At 49.2% G+C, this 19489-nt stretch overlaps 1 protein-coding gene across 1 annotated transcript in view; it reads right to left on the bottom strand.

The window, feature by feature from the left end:
* CFAP418 (cilia and flagella associated protein 418) overlaps positions 1-19489 on the bottom strand; it is a 204683-nt gene that overhangs the window by 96597 nt on the left and 88597 nt on the right. Inside the window, exon 2 of the mRNA XM_078687004.1 lies at positions 14047-14143. Coding sequence (XP_078543130.1) covers positions 14047-14143 — 97 coding nt within the window. The remainder of the gene's footprint in view (positions 1-14046; positions 14144-19489) is intronic.

Genomic DNA, 19489 nt, shown 5'->3' with positions numbered 1-19489 from the left:
GTGTCGGAAAGCGCGCCACCGCGTAGGCTGCCGGGATTTGTGGTCCCGGAGCAGCGGCGCGTGTAGTCAGCTGTAAATTGACTCCTGGCGGTGGCGGCGTGCTTCAAGGTACCTGGCTGCCTGTAAATGACTGTTGGCAGTGGCGGCGTCTAGCAGGTAAGTGCAGTTTCTTTTTTTGTTCGTTGTTCGTATTTGTAAATGCCCTGCAATACTAAATTATCTAATGTAAGGTGTATAAAAGCATGAGTAAATAACCATCTGTCTACCTGCTCGCTGCAGTTCAGAAACTCTGTTTTCATGCACTGTCTCCTACTTAGATCTGTTAAGATCTGTTATCCTTAGGGTGGTCTTTCCCCAACTTTTTTGACTGTTGCCTCCCATTTTTTTCTGTATATTTTTGTTAGCTTTAGGACTTTAGCATGGTGGCATTGGTGTCACCCGATTGGCATGTTTAGTTTACCTGTAATTCCCTTGTAAAGTGGTACCCCACGTACCCAGGGCATGTACTCTAAATGCTACTAGTGTGCCTGCAGCACTGGGTGTGCCACCCACACAGTAGCTTTTCAAACTGGTCTCGAGCCTGCCATTTGCAAGGACTGTGTGCGCAGTTTATTGCCACTTAGACTTGGCATTTAAAACCACTTGCCAAGACTTAAAACTCCCCATTTAGTACACTTAAGTCACCTCTCAGGCAGGCCCTAAGTGACCCTTTGGCCAGGGTGCTGTGTAACTAAATGGCAGGATAAGTACTTTAAGTTCAACATGTACGGACCGTGACAAACAGTTAAATTAGTTTCTCCCTGCTGTGAGGCCCACTCCTCCCATATGCTACAAGTGGGATTCTTTAAAATACATTTTAAGCTGTAATTCCTGATTGGAAAGGAGTAGCTACTTCATGTTGAATATATTTGGAATGGTGATGATAAATCCTCTTTAGTGGTAAAGTTGGACTTTACATTACCGTTTCAGAAATGCCACTTTTTAAAATGTTATCACAAAAGGGTACCAGCTACAACATCGATCTAATAATTTCTCAACTAGAAAAACCTATGCATGGTTTCTCTAGTCGTCAATTACATGAAACTTGATGATTTAAGCATTCTCAAACACTGCACAATGAAATTGTCACACCCACAGCATTCACCATAAATCCCAGGAATAAAACAAGGAGTTGTGTTTGTCGAATGATTTTTTCAACACTTCAAAGAATACAGAGAATGTACATATAACGTTGTTACACACAAATATAAATGTGTACAATATAAACAAATCGATTAAAGACAAAACATGTACAGACCAGAATACTCCATCACATTAATCCTAAAACATGTAATTAAAACAATAAAGATAACATAAGTAGTGTCCTATATTTTGAGGTTAATGGGGTTATAATCAATTTTAAACCTCTCATGTACTGTCCAAGGGATCCTGTTTGGCCCTATTCTATTGGTGGTCAGAGCACTGTTCTTGGTGGAAGTTCGGTCAAGCTCCCCTCCGTAGAGCAACCGGCTTGTAGGGAGTTTAAGGAATCAGAATAGTGGCTGCGAGAAGCACAGCACAGTAACACAGGGACCGCCCGGGCACAGTTATACACAAGAAAAGTATGAGCACTTGGCTGCAAAGAGCGCAGCACAGCAACTATTTGGATTCCTTAAATTCACTACAAGCCGTTCACTCTACAGTGGGGAGCCTGACCGAACTCAAAGCAGGACCATAAATAATCTAATAGAACCGCACTGACTCTTCTGGGCTCAACCTTGAAGAAGACCTTCTTTGAAATATACTTCAGGCCCAACACGAAGGTCGAAACGTGCCGGCTCACCCACGGATGTGGCCAGGAGCTATCATCAATTGCAACGATTATGTATCAACTGGTGTAAAACCGGTGTTGTAAATCATGACATCAATTACATAAAGAATGTGTTTGTGGTGTATTCATTGCATTACTGTGTGCGTGTGTTACAGAAATACGTTATACATTGCCTCTTATGATAAGCCTGCCTTCTTTGCAGCAAGCTACCAGAGGGTGAGCTCAGGTTATCCTAAGTGTATATCTAGTTGTCTCCAACTAGAGTGGTGGGTTCTGCCTGGCTTAGGTGCATGCCTTAGCCAACCAGAAGCCCCATTTCTAAAAGGTACACTGACTAATATAGCAACCCAACATAAAAACTTCATATTTCTGATGCAATTTGGCCATTTGTCAAGGCTTCCAGAGACTTTTTGGCTGCTTAACATGATTTATTGCCAATTAACATTTTATCTCGTCTTATAGAGGTATCATAGCACCAGAATTGACTGCTTACTGACGAGCGTTTAAAATCAATGTGATTTTGGACAGCTTTATGAAATTGAAAATTATCATGGAGAAGACAAAGGTGGAGGGCTATTCTGTTTAAAACATGCACGATGAATCCTTCTGACCAGTTAAAAAGTCGAACGTCTTAGTCCATGTGTATGCAAATCATAAGGTTATTAATGACACAAAGGCAGAACATACCAACATGTTACAGATGTCTTGAGATATCGTTTGTATCTGGCAGTTTGGTACAGAGATTCCCAATAGGGCAATCAACTTGGTTTGAACCAGTCATGTAATGCCCAGGCTGCCTAAGATTTTTTCTGGTATAAGGCTATGCCTCATGGTCGCTGTAGATGTACAAGTTTGGGAATTATGAAAATAAAGATGGAAACAGCACTGACACTTATATAACAAAGCACGGACCAGTAATAACGGACCACAAAAGTATGCTTGTTTTTTTTACCCCCATCCTACAATAGGAAACAGGTCCCTATGTACTGAGAAATGATTCGCAAAAAATTGGTCGGAAATTGCACACAACCTTTTTGCAAATCAATTCTGATTTTGCAAACTCATTCATTGTTCACAAATTCCCGAATCGCAGTAGGGTGGGGTCGCAGAACGACCAGCCTATTGAATATTTACTAGGCAGGTTGCGGTCTGCAACCGCCTGCATTTGTTGGCCACAATTATGCGATAGTGGCTTCAAAGAACAACACACCACAATGTCTCGGATTGTGTTTAAATAAAGAAAGATTTAAAATAAAAATGTTAACCTTTTGTTTTAAAAAAAAGAAAAGTTTCACTGACCGTTGGCAATGGTTCAAGGGCCCACTACCAACTCTCCCGGAAACATTTTGAATATTCATAAGGGAAAACGGTTCAATGGGGAAACCTTTCTCTTTGTGATTCTTATACCACCCGTTTTGAGGTGACGCTATCTGATCAATGCTCCGAGACCACAACTGCAGTCACCAACCACTGACATATTCCCCCACCCCTCCACGCCCCATTCGTAAATAGGAGGGAGAATCCCCTTGTCACGTGCCTCCTATTTGGGACTCGGACAGGGTTGCACAAGCCCTTTTACGAGTCAGGAAGCATTTTCCGACTCATTAAAGGGCTTTTGCACATAAAGAGAAACACTTTTGCTGGTGGAAGCCCTATGATTTTGTGACTTGCTGGGTTTGTGATCAAAAAAGTGCTTTGTACAGGAGGCTCGTAGTTGTGTATTCATTTTTGTGTTTTCTGCTAGCTAAAGAGTGGTGATGCATAAAATCTACAGCAAGCATTAAAACATATATATTTCTTATTCCAGCCTAAATACAGCAGTCGGGTTTGAACACAACGGATAAACAAATATTCTGCTTGCCTGTGCAAGGCAAAGTGTAGAAAATAATTGGGGGGCACTACCAACCAGAATATAAGATCCTTAAGTATTTGCCCGGCGGTGTCGCCTCTTGAACCCACAAAGAAGTTAAACTATTGAAGAGGCAGGCGCTGGAGACTGGAAGGCAGGAAACAAGGTTTTTTTATTCTCTCCGGAGGAGAACACAACGAAACGGACAGAAGGTATCGTTCTGAGGTGCTCTAACTGCATCCCTGAGGCCTGGCCTCTTATACACAAGTTTATCTTTTTATTGCATGTAACACATTCTCGTCGATACTTTGATGTACGGAAAGACATCCTCCGAATCCCCCCTTCCCAGCCCGTTCCCACGCAAGGTTACAGTGGGAGTCCCCGCCCCGTTCACAACAGGTGATGATCATCGCGCAGCTGGATATTCCGCCGATTCACGGAGTGTGTGGGGTTTGATCGGATCTCGTAGGGCGGGGGGCTTTGATCAACCCGGGGATCCCTTGCTGGGGGGGAAACTTTCTATTGCACGGGGAGGGGCAAGGAACAGTATCGGCAGAGCTGGGTTTCGGCCTGGGAACGAGGAAGACAAACGGGCACACGGGGAAAAGGGGTTTGCATCAAAGGGCCGGGGATCATAAATGGGAAGAAGGGAGGTGTCGCGCTGGGAACAGGACGAGGGCCTGGCGCAGAGCAGCGCTTGAAGAGGGGTTTTATGATTCGCGGCAGGTGCAGGCAGGGGGGTTGTCAGTATGCGGGGGATGCCGGCGAAGCTAGGAGTGGGAGAGAGGCGCGCTGGCTCTCGGCGGGAGCAGGGAAGCCATGGTGTTCAAAATGGCGGCTGTTTTACGCGCACAAAAAGGTTAAGGAGAGCAAGAGGGCGCCGATAATGTTGACGGTCTCAGTCCAACTTTCAACAGTCCCCCCTTTTCAACATATCTAGCCACCTTGCTTTACTCAATGTCAATTTTCATCAAATTTCTAACTTCGGTATCATACAATGCTCTCATATGTTCGCTTCCAATGTCCACAGTTTTGGGAAAAATGCAACTCGCACATAGAGAACACATAGGTGGCAGACATTGAATTCCTAAGCATAGGCCACATATTACAACTACGGGAATCATGATAATGGTGAGCAGTCTCCAGCCCCAGCTTTTGACGGTGTCCCAGAACCAACCACCAAGCGACCATTCTTCTTGCTCTTGGTGAACTTCCGAAGAGAGTCTGTGAAGATGTTCGATGGCTTTGTACACTGAGGGTGAGTTGTCCGGTATGTATGTACAACAGCTGGACCCAATAATGCGGCATGCTCCTCCACGGTCCGCCAGAACCACATCTAGAACGAGGCGGTTCTGAAGAGCCACCAAACGGACCGCTTGGAGCTCGGCAGTGTTGTTGGCAAAGATGCCCGCTGTGATGTTCATGGTTGTCTCGACTGCCTGAGTCAAATGTCGGATGGCACGGCTGTTTGCCATCGGGCCCCAGAGGGGGACGAGTCCTTTCATAGCATCGAGGAACTGCGCCCCTGTTGAGTCGGCTTGCTCAACGTCTTTGGCTCGTTTTTGCCTGTGGTGATTCGCTGGGGCCACATAAGTTGGAGGAAGGACGAAGGAGATGTAGCAAGTGCCCCCCCAGCCTTTGGGGAGCCAGGTGTAGGCCTTCGTGCCGCAGATGAAATACATGTTTGGGGATGACACAAAGGAAGGTGGATCCGTGGAATCCAGAGTTCTGGTAAAGCGGCAAGCGCTGCGACCCACCAGCTGTGTCCCAAGTCCTTCTACACACATGTGGCCTGTGACGTTGATGACCGTCAGGGCCACAGTCAGAGTGGCAGCCGTTCGTTTCCGCAGATAGGAGAAGGTGGGTCTGGTTGGATTGTTGAACACCTGCATTTCGATTCGTTCTTTAGCCGGGATGTCCATTTGGATCGAGTCGCTGGGGGTCAGCGGGCAGAAGTGTGTCTTTGTCTTGTTTCGCCCGGCCCCATGAGAAGGATGTGCTGCAGTTCTGCTGGAGGTGGCATTGCCCGTATAGCTCTCTTGCAGGAGGATCAGCCAGGCAAGGCAGGAGCCGTGGACAGAGAAGGGTGAAGGGATGAATGGTATTGAATGTCCAGTGGCATGGGGTAGTAACCCACAGATCCAGCAGTTGGTGGTATTGGTGGCAAGATTGTGCTGGTGAAGTAGCTGCACGAAAGAGTTGTTCCAAAACTCCTTTCGCCTCTCTCTTAGTTGAGGAGAGAGCGAAATTAGATAATGTTCCTTCATGGTGGTAGGCTGAGCAGTGGTTAGGAATGTTTCGTGAGCAGGTGCGTGTTCTTCCATAATCCAGAGCGTAGTCATGAGGAGAAAACAGAGGAGGATTACGATGAAGAGTGCAATTGTCTTTGAGCTATGGAGTCTGTCTATTCTCGGATTTCTGTAGTGGGTATTTCCTGCTGTCTCCGTCGGCTTCTTATTTGGCGCTTCCATCATCTTCTTATCTGGCGCTTCCATCATCTTCGTCTTCAAGGTGCTCGGTAGTGGGCAGGACCACAGACTTAGTTTTAGCTTCTCTCCGGGTAACCCTTGGTAGTTTGGGTCACCGTTCTGAGATCCTTTAACCTAGTCCGTGGCCTACTTAGCCGAAGCTCCCTCCTTTCGACGCAGGAAATACCCTTCTCGAGATGGCACAGTGGGGTCAGGATGTTTTGAAAGTTCAAGTGTCTCAGTATCAGGGTAGCAGTTCAACGATGGTCGGTCCTGGTTCAGGAGCTCTTCTTGGGTGTTGACGGTGTCTGCCGTGGCCAGGGCTGGAGAGACCTTTTTGCAGTGATGAGCGTGCAGCCAGTGTTTCTTCCCCTCCACTCGAAGTGCGGTCCGAGTGGTGATCAGCACTTGCCAGGGGCCCGTCCACCGGGGTTCCAAACTCTTTGATCGCTGAAAATTTCGGATCAGCACGAAGTCCCCCGGCTGGATGGCGTGACCTGGACCCCTGGAAGCATCGGGGATGGCCTGCTGCACCTGCTGATGAAGGACAGACAAAGTTTCAGTCAATTTGTACAGATAATCAGACATTAGGACATCCGGAACGTCATGAATGGAAGTTGGTTTCGGGGCAGACCAGACGCTCATGGGTCGACCGAAGACAACTTCGTAAGGGGTTAAGTGATGTCGGGTGGGGGTAGAGCGCATCGATAGCAATGCCAATGGGAGGGCGTCTGGCCATTTCAGGCCCGTCGTAGCCACTATTTTGGCCAGTTTAAGCTTTAGTGTGGCATTGTGTCGTTCGACAAGCCCAGCAGATTGAGGGTGGAAGACTGCGTGGAATTTCTGTTTAATACCCAGCCCATTTAGGATGAGCTGGATAACTTTGGCTATAAAGTGGGGGCCATTATCACTCCATAAAACACGACAGAGGCCATAACGGGGGAAAAACTCCTTTAACAGAACCTTTGCAGTGGCCACAGCGGTGTTGTCACGGGTTGGATATGCTTCCACCCACTTGCTAAATGCGCACACCACGACGAGTACATATTTCAGGCCTTGGCATCTGTCTAGCTGGATGTAGTCCATCTGCAGGACTTCAAATGGGTGGTTTGGGACCCCAAATCCCCCCCGGGGTACTACAGTTCCTTTCCCGGGGTTGTGTTGTAGGCATATTAAGCATTGTTGGACCAGGCGTTTGGCGGAATCTGGGATCTTGTCATTGTGCCAAACCCTGGAGACAAGTTCGATCATGGGGGCTGATCCTATGTGGGCAGGGGAGTGTGCCATGGTTAATATGGGAATCAAGTACGAATCAGGTAGCAACCATCTGTTCGTGTCTTTTGTCCGCCAGCAGCCTTCATCGTCTTTCAATCCCACCCGTGTCCATTCAGTCAATTCGTGTTGTGTGCTAGTCGTTTGTATGTCTCTAATCGTGTCCTTGGCGTCAGTCCAGTTTTCTGCTTGTGACCTGGTCACGTACATATGTGTTGTCGTTCTATTTTCAGCTGTCGTTCGGGCGGTGATGTCGGCTAGTGCATTTCCCTGTCCAATAATGTCTGTCACTTTCTTGTGTGCCTGGCATTTGATAACGGCAAGTTTGTTGGGGAGGAGGACAGCTTCAATTAAGGCGGAGACTAGATCCCCGTGCAAAATGGGTGTGCCGTGTGAGGTCAAGAATCCTCTCTCCCTCCAGAGGAGCCCAAAATGGTGAACCACCCCGAAGGCATACTGGCTGTCGGTGTAAATGTTCGCTGTGGTCCCTGTTGCCAGGATGCAGGCTCGCGTCAAAGCAATCAGTTCCGCTGCCTGGGCAGATCGCTGGGCGATGCGGGCTGTTTCTACTACAGTTCGAGCCGTGGTGACTGCATAGGCAGCGGAAGTGGTACCATCGGGGAGTTTGATGCAAGAACCGTCCACCCACAGCTCCCCGTCGGGGTCAGGGAAAGCCGTGTCTCTGAGATCGACCCTACTCCTGGTCTGTTCGTCCGTAAGAGTCACGCAGTCATGTACGGGGTGCACATTGGGATCGTTCTCTGGCAAGGGTAACAGAGTTGCTGGGTTCAGTGTGGTGCATCTTTTCAGGGTGATATGGGGGGCAAGCAAGGTCAGTTCGTATCCAGTCAGTCGTGCACTCGTCAGATGTTGCGTCTTGGTTTGGTTCAGGAGGGTGTCGACTGCATGGGGTACCAGTACCGTGAGGGAATTCGAGAGTACAATCCCCTCACTCTGTCGGATAGAGATTGCAGCAGCAGCTACAGCTCGAAGGCAGGCAGGCAAGGCTCTGGCGACAGGGTCAAGAGTGGCAGAGAAGTAAGCGCACGGTCGTTGCTTAGGGCCGATGGCCTGGGTCAGGACAGATAAAGCGCACCCCTCCCTTTCGTGAGTGTAAAGGGAGAAGGGCTTTCTGTAATCAGGGGTACCCAGGACAGGGGCTGAGCAAAGGGCATCTCGCAGTTCTGTGAAGGAAGTTTGACACTCGGGAGTCCAAGGGAGTGGGAAAGGGACGTCTTTGTTTAGCAGAGAAAGCAGTGGTTTTACAACGAGGCTGAAGTTTGGTAACCATTGTCGGCAGAAGGAGGTGAGGCCTAATAGGGAGCGAACCTGCTTCTGGGTTTTAGGGACAGGGGTATCTAGAATGGTTTGGATTCGATCAGGGGTGAGTTTTCTTCCATCTTTGGACAAAAGGTGGCCTAGGTAAGTGACCTGGGGTAGGCAGAATTGCAACTTCTTCTTGGAGACCTTGTGGCCATTTTCCGCAAGGAAGTGCAAGAGTTGAATGGTGGCGGTAACCGCTAGAGGGGTGGTGTCGGCTGCCAAAAGGATGTCATCGACATATTGTACCAACACCACCCCGTCGGGTAACTGGACTTGGTCTAGTTGTCTTTTGAGGGCCTGGCTGTAGATGCTAGGGCTTTCCGTGTAGCCTTGAGGCGCTCGGCAAAACCTATATGAGCGGGCTTTTAGGGTAAAGCCGAAGAGATATCGGCTGTCTGGGTGGATGGGGATGGAGAAGAATGCGTTTTTGAGGTCGATGACGGAAAAGGTGGTGGCAGTGGATGGAATCAAGGTCAGGATGGTGGTGATGTCTGAGACCACAGGGTACTGGGGTACCACCACTTTATTGATCTCTCGGAGGTCGATGATGAAACGGTATGCTTTCTCATCTCCCTCTCCCTGCTTCTTGATAATGGGCAAGATAGGGCTGTTGCAAACGTTGCTAACCACTTCCTCTACCACTCCTGCGTCTATCAGTGACTGGATAATCATTACCAATGCCTTCTCGCCCTCTGGCGATATCCGATATTGTGGGAGTTTTGGGAGTGTTGCGTCTGGTCGGACAGTAATGTGCACTGGGTCAATTAACATACGCCCTACGTCCGAATCCGCTTTGGCCCACAGATACGGAGGTAGAGTGTCAAGCAGGGACGCGTCAACGTCGGTGATGGAAAACATGTGTCGGGGAGAGCAATGTCTAAGCAGAACGGGGTTGTCGTAAAGAAACACTCGAACTCCATCTTGAGAACACCTAATCGTCGCTCGGAAGTGTTTCAGTAAGTCAAGTCCCATAATGGCGTCAGGGCTATTGGAGGAAAGCAAGAACGTGGTGTCGGTGGTGTTGTTTTCTACGTCAAAGAGAATCGGGGCAGACAAAGGGTTGGTGGAGGGCGTTCCATCGAAACCTGTCGATGTTATGAGTGAGCCAGACAAGGGTGCCCTTGGAATCAGTCGTTTAGATAACGCACTACGTGTTGCGCCAGTGTCTACCAGAAATGGAGACTTGGTACCCAGGACCTTAGCAGTGACGTAAGGGCCCTGCTGGTCAACATAGAGCTCGACTGGATCCCTCCCTCGCCCTTGGCTGTCCTATGCGAAGGTGTGAGCGTCGTCATAGTCAGATTGTTGATATTGGTTCTGTCGGGGTCGATCGAACGTATTTGGTCTGCTTGATCTGTCATTAGTCGCGTCATTTGGGGGCCCTCGTTGTTGTCCCTTAGGTCTCGGTCCGTTTGCTACATCCCTGGGGTCTTTGTTTCTGATCATTTCCAGAAGAACTGGGCACTGGGATTTCCAATGGCCAGTCCCTTTGCAGAAAGCGCACTGGTCTTCTCTAAGGTCTGTGCGTCCACTGTAGGAAGTCACAGTGCGGTCCTGGGGAAATGTAGTCTTAGGGACGTTTGTCTGGTAGTTTCCCCGGTATTGGTCTCGTCCTATAGTCACCCCTTGCAGTTTGGCAATCATCACCCTCTCTTTTAAGTCCTTCTTCTTTTTCTCTGTCGCCCTATCGTTTTCATTTTTCTGATGCTCATAATATTGGGCCATTTGGAGAATCGCTGTAGGTTTGGAGGCTGCCCAACTACTCTCGCTGGCCTGTAGTTTCTGGGAGATTTCCGATGATAGGCCCTTAACATAATTCTGGACAAACAGATGGTGTCCGGTTGCAGTGGTCATGTCCTGGCCGCTGTAATCGGAGAACACCGTTTCAAACCGGGAGAAGTATTCCGATACATCCTCCTGGGGTTTTTGGCGACAGGCTGTTACTATCGACCAGTCCACTTTCTTTTCTGGGATTAGGGTTTTTAATTTCTCTACGATTTTATCTGGGAGGTCTAGAATGGATTTCAACGGCTTTTGTCCTGGTCCCCGTTGTTTGTCCAGGTCATCGAGTTGTGACCAGGTATGTCCAAACAGCTCAAGGTGGTCGACTTTCCGGATTTGCTTCCACACATCAGCTGGTAGACATAACCCGAAGAACAAGTCGATGTCAGCCAGGGTCATGATCGTTGAACCCAGGGCTGTACCCAATTCAGTATAGAAGGCAGTGGGGTTTTTACGTAGGTCGGGTAGAGATTTCCGGAATGTCAGTATCTCTTGCCGGTCCCATGGCTGGTAGACCCAGTTGTACACTACCCTTCCCTTCGCATCTTGGTTGTTTGCATCATCGTGAGTCCCTGTACCTCGAGGAGGAACCCAGTAAGGGGCAGCCTCACGTATCGGCATCATGGTGTTAGATTGCTCGGTTTGTGGTTCGGTCACTACGGAGGCTGCGGATTTAGCTCCCGGCTTTTGTTCAGTGAGGTGGCGGAAAACCTCAAGCGTACGCGTAAGGAGGTCCGACACATCACACTCGCCCTCATCCCCGATATCGACCTTCCGGTACAGAGTCCTTAGGCTCTCGGGACCTTTGTCTCGATATCGGTCCTCGTATGCATTCAAGACATGATAACACAGTCGTACGGTAAAATGTCGTCTGTGACTCCCTGTATACGAGCTGAACATATCTGTGATGTACTCTTCATCATCCTTCCTTTCTACCAGTGTCCTTGCTATTTTGTCGATCCCCGCTCGCTCATCTTTGTCTAGTCTGTTTGTTCTTGCAGGGCCAGCCCCTCGAGTCTCATGGTCGTCTAACGTCGTTGTTGATGCGGGTTTTAATACAAGGGGTTCGGCTGGCACAGAGGCCATTGGGGCCGACGCTGTGGCGGTACCTTCGTTTGTACCTGGGGGTGGCGCGTGCTGCGCCACGGGTTGAGAAGGGGCATATGGAGGGGGCATGTAGATGATAGGAGGACCTAACAGCAGGTCCTCATTGGCTTGTCGTTTCGAGGGTAAATCAGGGTAGAGCATGGAGGGGGTTCTAACCGGACACTGGCTTGGCGTTTCCATTTCTAGTTTCTGTTTAGCTTTCTCTCTTTCTTTTATCTCTTTTTCTAGTTTCTGAGCAGCTAGGTGGGCTGCTTTTCGCAGCTCTTTTTCCAACCTACTCTCAGTTTTCTTTTTACGTTGTTCAGTTTCTTTTCGCCACATGCCGAAGCTGTCAAGCATAGTAGGTGTTGTCTTGTTTTTACCCAGGGCAGTTTCTAGCGTTTTTATTTTATCATCATCGAAGGATCCTATCAGGGGCCATTGACTTTCTTGACCCTTTTTTGTATATTTATGCCATAGTTTACTATAGGCTATAGCGGTCAATCCATGCTTCATGAACATGTCCTTATTAGGGGTGCCTTCCAGTGGGGCTGGATGGTCCATCTCTAATAGGCGGTCCGGGCTAAACAGGCTACTAATCAGTGGGGAGAAGACAGACATGACGGCTCGTAACGAGGGACTAAAAAGTCAGCACTGCCTATCTTATCACTAGGTGCAAAGACTGGACAGAATATTTCTATTCTACGTTGTTTGCAGGCAGTGAATACCTCATGGATCAAAATAACAAAAGACCAATAAATAACAATGGGGAGAATGAGTAGGTCCGCAAAGATCTGCGTTACCTACCCTTTTCACTATCTGCAAAAAGGGTGGTCTCTTCCCTGTTTGCAGACAGGGAATCTCCAGGAAACAAAAGTTTTGCGAACAACAGTTCAGTTTCAAGTGATTATTGAGTGGGGGAAAAAAAATAAGCACGGCTGCTGCCCTACCTATCCTCCACTGCTTGCAAAGAGAGAGCCCGTTGTTTCTCCGTTTGCAGACAGTGAATCTCCAAATAAATAAAAAGAGCAATACTAGTATTTTTAAACAAACAAGCAATCAAGCAATTATTTCGTGACTTGTCGTGGTTACACGACCTTACCCGGACCGCATGGACAGTTTCCTGTCTTCCGAATCCAGCGCCCGATCGTCCTCTCTTCTCCGTTATCCTCGCGGCACTCCTGATGGTTCCCAGTCAGGACCGTAGATCACTCGAGAGAGGTCTGTTCGGAACCAGTGAAGTTCGGATGATCGGCTGTCAGACGAGGGTCTATCGGACAGACGCGTTCCCGATCGTTGCAGTCGTTCACTTTGTCGTCAGGACCTCTCCCACTGGATCCATGGGTCGCTGATGGGCCCCACGCTTGGGACGCCAATTGTAGAAAATAATTGGGGGGCACTACCAACCAGAATATAAGATCCTTAAGTATTTGCCCGGCGGTGTCGCCTCTTGAACCCACAAAGAAGTTAAACTATTGAAGAGGCAGGCGCTGGAGACTGGAAGGCAGGAAACAAGGTTTTTTTATTCTCTCCGGAGGAGAACACAACGAAACGGACAGAAGGTATCGTTCTGAGGTGCTCTAACTGCATCCCTGAGGCCTGGCCTCTTATACACAAGTTTATCTTTTTATTGCATGTAACACATTCTCGTCGATACTTTGATGTACGGAAAGACATCCTCCGAATCCCCCCTTCCCAGCCCGTTCCCACGCAAGGTTACAGTGGGAGTCCCCGCCCCGTTCACAACAGGTGATGATCATCGCGCAGCTGGATATTCCGCCGATTCACGGAGTGTGTGGGGTTTGATCGGATCTCGTAGGGCGGGGGGCTTTGATCAACCCGGGGATCCCTTGCTGGGGGGGAAACTTTCTATTGCACGGGGAGGGGCAAGGAACAGTATCGGCAGAGCTGGGTTTCGGCCTGGGAACGAGGAAGACAAACGGGCACACGGGGAAAAGGGGTTTGCATCAAAGGGCCGGGGATCATAAATGGGAAGAAGGGAGGTGTCGCGCTGGGAACAGGACGAGGGCCTGGCGCAGAGCAGCGCTTGAAGAGGGGTTTTATGATTCGCGGCAGGTGCAGGCAGGGGGGTTGTCAGTATGCGGGGGATGCCGGCGAAGCTAGGAGTGGGAGAGAGGCGCGCTGGCTCTCGGCGGGAGCAGGGAAGCCATGGTGTTCAAAATGGCGGCTGTTTTACGCGCACAAAAAGGTTAAGGAGAGCAAGAGGGCGCCGATAATGTTGACGGTCTCAGTCCAACTTTCAACAAAGTATTGGATCATTGGTCAGAAAATATTTTAAAGTAATTTGTTTGGAAGTTATTCTTGAAGTTTGAAGGAGCTGGAATGGCACAACTATGTCAAAGTGCACACAAAAGATGTTCTACATTTACTGATGCAAATCTGTGGAGCAGACCCAAGCATCATCAATAAGCAAAATGCATATCCACTGTACTCACCACCTTTTCGTCATCGAAGGTCACATCTTCAAAAATATCTTTGATTAGGCCATCTATATCATCATGTTTAGAAGCCTCCCCACATGCATTGCTGGTTCTGCAAAATCAAAATATTTATTTTAGAAAAAGAAAAAGTGAAGATCAGTTATGGTTGTTATTTATTTACAATAAAAAGTGCATTATATCACCAATATCTGTTATGGTAACAGTAGAGAATAAAAATGTGGAAATCACAGAAATTACCGTTTGCATAAGCTGAAGCCATTTTGTTTGCGGCATCCATTTTAGTTATCCATGTACTTCTTCCGTCTTCACTGTTGCCTGTTTTTCTATTCTGCTTGAGTCATCAACTGTAGTGAACTCTTTCAGTACTGAGCCAGAGCACTGCGCACGCTCAGAAAGGCCTGTAGCTGCTAGAATGCACCTGTCTTAGTCTGCAACTGTCAGGCTGTTTTAACTAATGTAAGCAGAAATGTCTCCCCTCCCACTTTGTTGATCAAGCAATGTTTGTATGCCCATGTTGGTCAATAACTATTCGTAAATATGCCTGTTGCTCCTCTTTGAGTCTCCATGCTTACTCAGCGGTAAATAGGGTATATAATATCCTTGGTTTCTGTATTCTATGGCCTACCTCCTACAGTGGCCTGAGGGTACTGTATTGACATAGTCTCATTCATGAGAGGTGAATAAATCATTTTTCTTGATATTACAGCTGCCATGCCAATCTCTTCTTTCTTGGTGTAAGAACCAGTGGACAGATAAGGGTGAACCCCTGCACCAGCGAGCCCCTAAAAAGGTTCATTTCCACATAAAGGATGCCCACCTTAATAAATGTTGGAGATTAAAAAGTAAATAAAAGATCAAGGTGAACCGAAGGAAGTTGGGGTATATAAAAAAGAAATTGAATTGCAATGGGGATGAACTAGTTTGTCTTCCTAGAAATGTTTCAGAGATACAGAAAATAATGTGACACCCTACCTTGAGCAGCTGACCTACTCATTGGAGTGGAGGGTTGGAGCCTTGAGTTGATAGATGGTTTATCCCCAGGTGATATGTTCCGTTGACATAGACTACAATAAGTGACTGAGAAAAGTCAAGCTGCCCTAACGGAGTCGTGTAGTCTATAGGATGTCACACCACAACACAACAGCTGAACCCTTAAGGGTACACCCCACCACACCCCATGGTGCCCAAGCACAGAGCTCTAACATCCAAAAGTAACTGCTCAGTTCACTAGTCATGGTGCAAAGGCTATCCAATCGCACTTAAGGATAACATACGCATGTATGTGATGTTATTTTTAAATATCCTTCAGAGGAAGAAGTCATAACGAGCAGAAAACACCTCCTTGAATATCGCGATAGCTCTTGATTCAATATGAAGAATTAATGCAAGTATTGAAAAAAAAGGAACCGAATCTGCCCTGAACCAGGTTTGAGAAGGAGCCCAACAAAGGTCTTTCAGAACGAGAGATGCAGATATGAACCCAGCAACAAGTGAGAGCAGAATAATAAAAAAAGAATAGAAGAAATGACTTGTGATCATCCATCCCTTTATTAGTGCGTCATACATGGCCTAATAAGGAAATTGCATAACATGAAATAGATAAGCTTCATCTTGGATTGTGAACTTCAGGAAACAATCACCGGAATAGCCATCATCTTATGAAGGATTATATTTAAGGTTAACCACACCTATATCTAAAGAGATAAGGCAACTTGCCAGTACCACAAGAATCCCAGGTTTGACATCTTCCTTCCCCTGTGAGTCTCTCTGCCTTAACCGCCGCTCTTTAAGGTCAATGCTTTGTGTAAACTGTGGATCACCCCACTGGGTGACTTAGACAATGCCGACATAGTCTGAGCAGCGAAGTGAGAGACTTCTTCCTCAACATTGAACCCGTGAAAAAAGCCACGCGGGCTCACCACATGCTGAGCGTGGACAGCAGGAATGCACTGCCTTCTCATAACTGCACACTGCTTCCTCGGGTAAGTTACCTGGCACAGATGTAACGGTATGCCCCATCGTGAAGCTTCGGATTTATGAGGATGCTGCTGGGAAAAAAACAAGCATTTGCAATGCAATAGGTCTCGCATTATTAAAGTTTGGGCTGTTGGCATTGCTAATACTAATGCCACACCAATAGCTCAAACATTCAGTAATGCGAGACCTATTGCATTGCAAATGCTTATTAATATTTCTTCAGGGTTGCAGGTATTTAGAACACGTCCTCTACTCCCTTGAAGCAGAAAATCTAATCCTTTTAACAAAGGTGCTGAAATGTCAAGGACTGCTATTCTTTATGCCCATAAAATAAGCAACTTGCAGCATGTAGTCTTCATTTTAAAGACTGTGACCTTGTAAGCCAGATGCGCTGCATGTCAAGACACACAGCTCTCAGTAGAGGCAAGGGAAGCGAAAAGGGGAAGGGGAAAGGGAAGCGGTAAAGACAGTATCCCTGTAAGGGGTAGTTTGTGTTACTGCTTTCCGTGCGAGTGTGATTTGTACACAGCTTTTTGGTCATACATACATAGGCAGCCTGTGACAGTCCATGCCCAAGTTGCGACAGTGATGGCGGTGTGCTACATTTTGGGCTTTCCCCGAGGCTGCGTCAAGGATGGGTTGGGCGGTTGCTGTGGCTTGCTGGAGAAATCCATTCCAGAGAGGACCTTTTAGGGTTGGATGGGGGTGGGGGTGTATTATTTGACCCTTCTCCTCCACGTGAACTGGTTACTCTGCGTTGGGCCTCTCTGTGCAAGCATTATACCAGAGCCGAGCCCTTTGGCTTTGTCATTAAGGCTGGCTGTTCAATGCGTCTTATTTCCCGACACACTCCTCACACAGGCATCCTCATTGCAGACACAGAAGGTCCAGCATTTATCACAGCACTACCACCCCAGGCCACCTCGTACCACAGGAGAGAGCCGACACACTACACCCACACCAAATGTGTGCCTAGCACACATTCCTACCACCACAGACCACCCCTACCACTGAAGGACCGACACACTGCACTCACACCAGGGTCTGTGCTAGGCACGCATTAATACCACCACAGACCACCCCCTGCCTCTGGAGGGCCGACGCTGTACCCACACCAGGGCCTGTGTTCAGCATGCATTGCTACCATCATAAACCAGCCCCTGCCACTGGAGGGCTGACACACTGCACCCACACCAGGGTCTGTGTTCAACATGCATTACTACCACCACAGACCACCTTATACCACTGAAGAGCCGACACGCTGCACCCACACCAGGGCCTGTGCCTAGCACACATTCCTACCACCACAGACCACCCCCTACCACTGAAGGACCGACACACTGCACCCACACCAGGGTCTGTGCTATGCACACATTACTACCACCACAGACCACCTCGTGCTACTAAAGGGCCGACACACTGCACTCACACCAGGGTCTGTGCTAGGCACGCATTAATACCACCACAGACCACCCCCTGCCTCTGGAGGGCCGACGCTGCACCCACACCAGGGCCTGTGTTCAGCATGCATTGCTACCATCACAAACCACCCCCTGCCACTGGAGGGCTGACACACTGCACCCACACCAGGGTCTGTGTTCAACATGCATTACTACCACCACAGACCACCTTATACCACTGAAGAGCCGACACGCTGCACCCACACCAGGGCCTGTGCCTAGCACACATTCCTACCACCACAGACCACCCCCAACCACTGAAGGACCAACACACTGCACCCACACCAGGGTCTGTGCTATGCACACATTACTACCACCACAGACCACCTCGTACCACTGAAGGGCCGACACGCTGCACCCACACCAGGGTCTGTGCTAGGCACACATTACTACCACAACAGACCACCTTGTATCACTGGAGGGCCGACACGCTGCACCCACACCAGGGCCTGTGCCTCGCACACATTCCTACCACCACTTGCGCTGAAGGTCCGACACACTGCACCCACACCAGGGTCTGCGCTAGGCACACATTACTACCACCTCGTACCACTGGAGGGCCGACATGCTGCACCCACACCATGGTCTGTGTTCAGCATGCATTCCTACCACCACAGGCCACCCCCTGCCACTGGAGGGCCGCCACGCTGCACCCACACCAGGGTCAGTGTTCAGCATGCATTACAACCATCATGAACCACTGCCTGCCACTGAAGGGCCGACACGTAGCGCCCACACTAGGGTCAGTGTTCAGCATGCATTACTACCACCACAGACCACCCCCTGCCACTTGAGGGCCGACACCCTGCACCCGCACCAGGGTCAGTGTTCAGCATGCATTGCTACTACCACAGACCACCTCGTACCACTGGAGGGCCGACTCGCTGCACCCACACCAGGGTCTGTGCTTAGCACACATTACTACCACCACAGACCACCTTGTGCCACTAAAGGGCTGTCACACTGCACTTACACCAGGGTCTGTGCTAAGCACACATTACTACCACCACAGACCATCTCGTGCCACTAAAGGGCCGACACACTGCACCCACACCAGGGTCTGTGCTAGGCACACATTACTACCACCACAGACCACCTCGTGCCACTAAAGGGCCGACACACTGCACCCACACCAGGGTCTGTGCTAGGCACACATTACTACCACTACAGACCACTCCTTGCCACTGAAGGTCCGACACACTGCACCCACACCAGGCTCTGTGCTTAGCACACATTACTATGACACCACCCCCTGCCACTGAAGGACCGACATGCTGCACCCACACCAGGGCCTGTGCCTAGCACACATTCCTACCACCACAGACCACCCCCTGACACTTAAGGACCGACAGACTGCACCCACAGCAGAGACTGTGCTAGGCACACATTACTACCACCACAGACCACCTTGTACCACTGGAGGGCCGACACGCTGCACCCACACCAGGGCCTGTGCATAGCACACATTCCTACCACCACAGACCAGCCCCTGCCACTGAAGGACCGACACACTGCACCTACACCAGGGTCTGTGCTAGGCACACATTCCTACCACCACAGACCACCTCGTGCTACTAAAGGGCCGACACACTGCACCCACACCAGGGTCAGTGCTAGGCACACATTACTACCACCACAGACCACTTCCTGCCACCGAGCACACGCATCGGCTTACTGCAGTTTAAGGCCCTGCAGTAGCGACGATAAGTGCAAAGAGAGAGATGCCCCAGCACAGCCGGCCAGCGGGCGCACGACACACAGTGCTTCAGAGGGGCCGGTACAGTCAGGTACCAAGGACCAGCATTTGTGTTTCATCTTGAGCGGGGGAGCCGCGCGCACTGCTCAGCAGAGGTGAAGCACTTTTAACCCCTTCACTGCGGCAGCTATTCCGCCGCAGTGCTAAGGGGGCGGGGCGGCCTGCTGGTGACGGAACCGTTCCGTCACCAGCCGCGGTTGCGCTGTGCTTATGACGGAGCGGTTCCGTCACGGCCCCACCTGCT

This window comes from Lissotriton helveticus, chromosome 4_1, assembly GCF_964261635.1.
Source record: "Lissotriton helveticus chromosome 4_1, aLisHel1.1, whole genome shotgun sequence".
Taxonomy (NCBI): Eukaryota; Metazoa; Chordata; class Amphibia; order Caudata; family Salamandridae; genus Lissotriton; species Lissotriton helveticus.
Note: the sequence above shows the minus strand (reverse complement) of the source record. Positions and strands in the feature narration are given on the sequence as shown.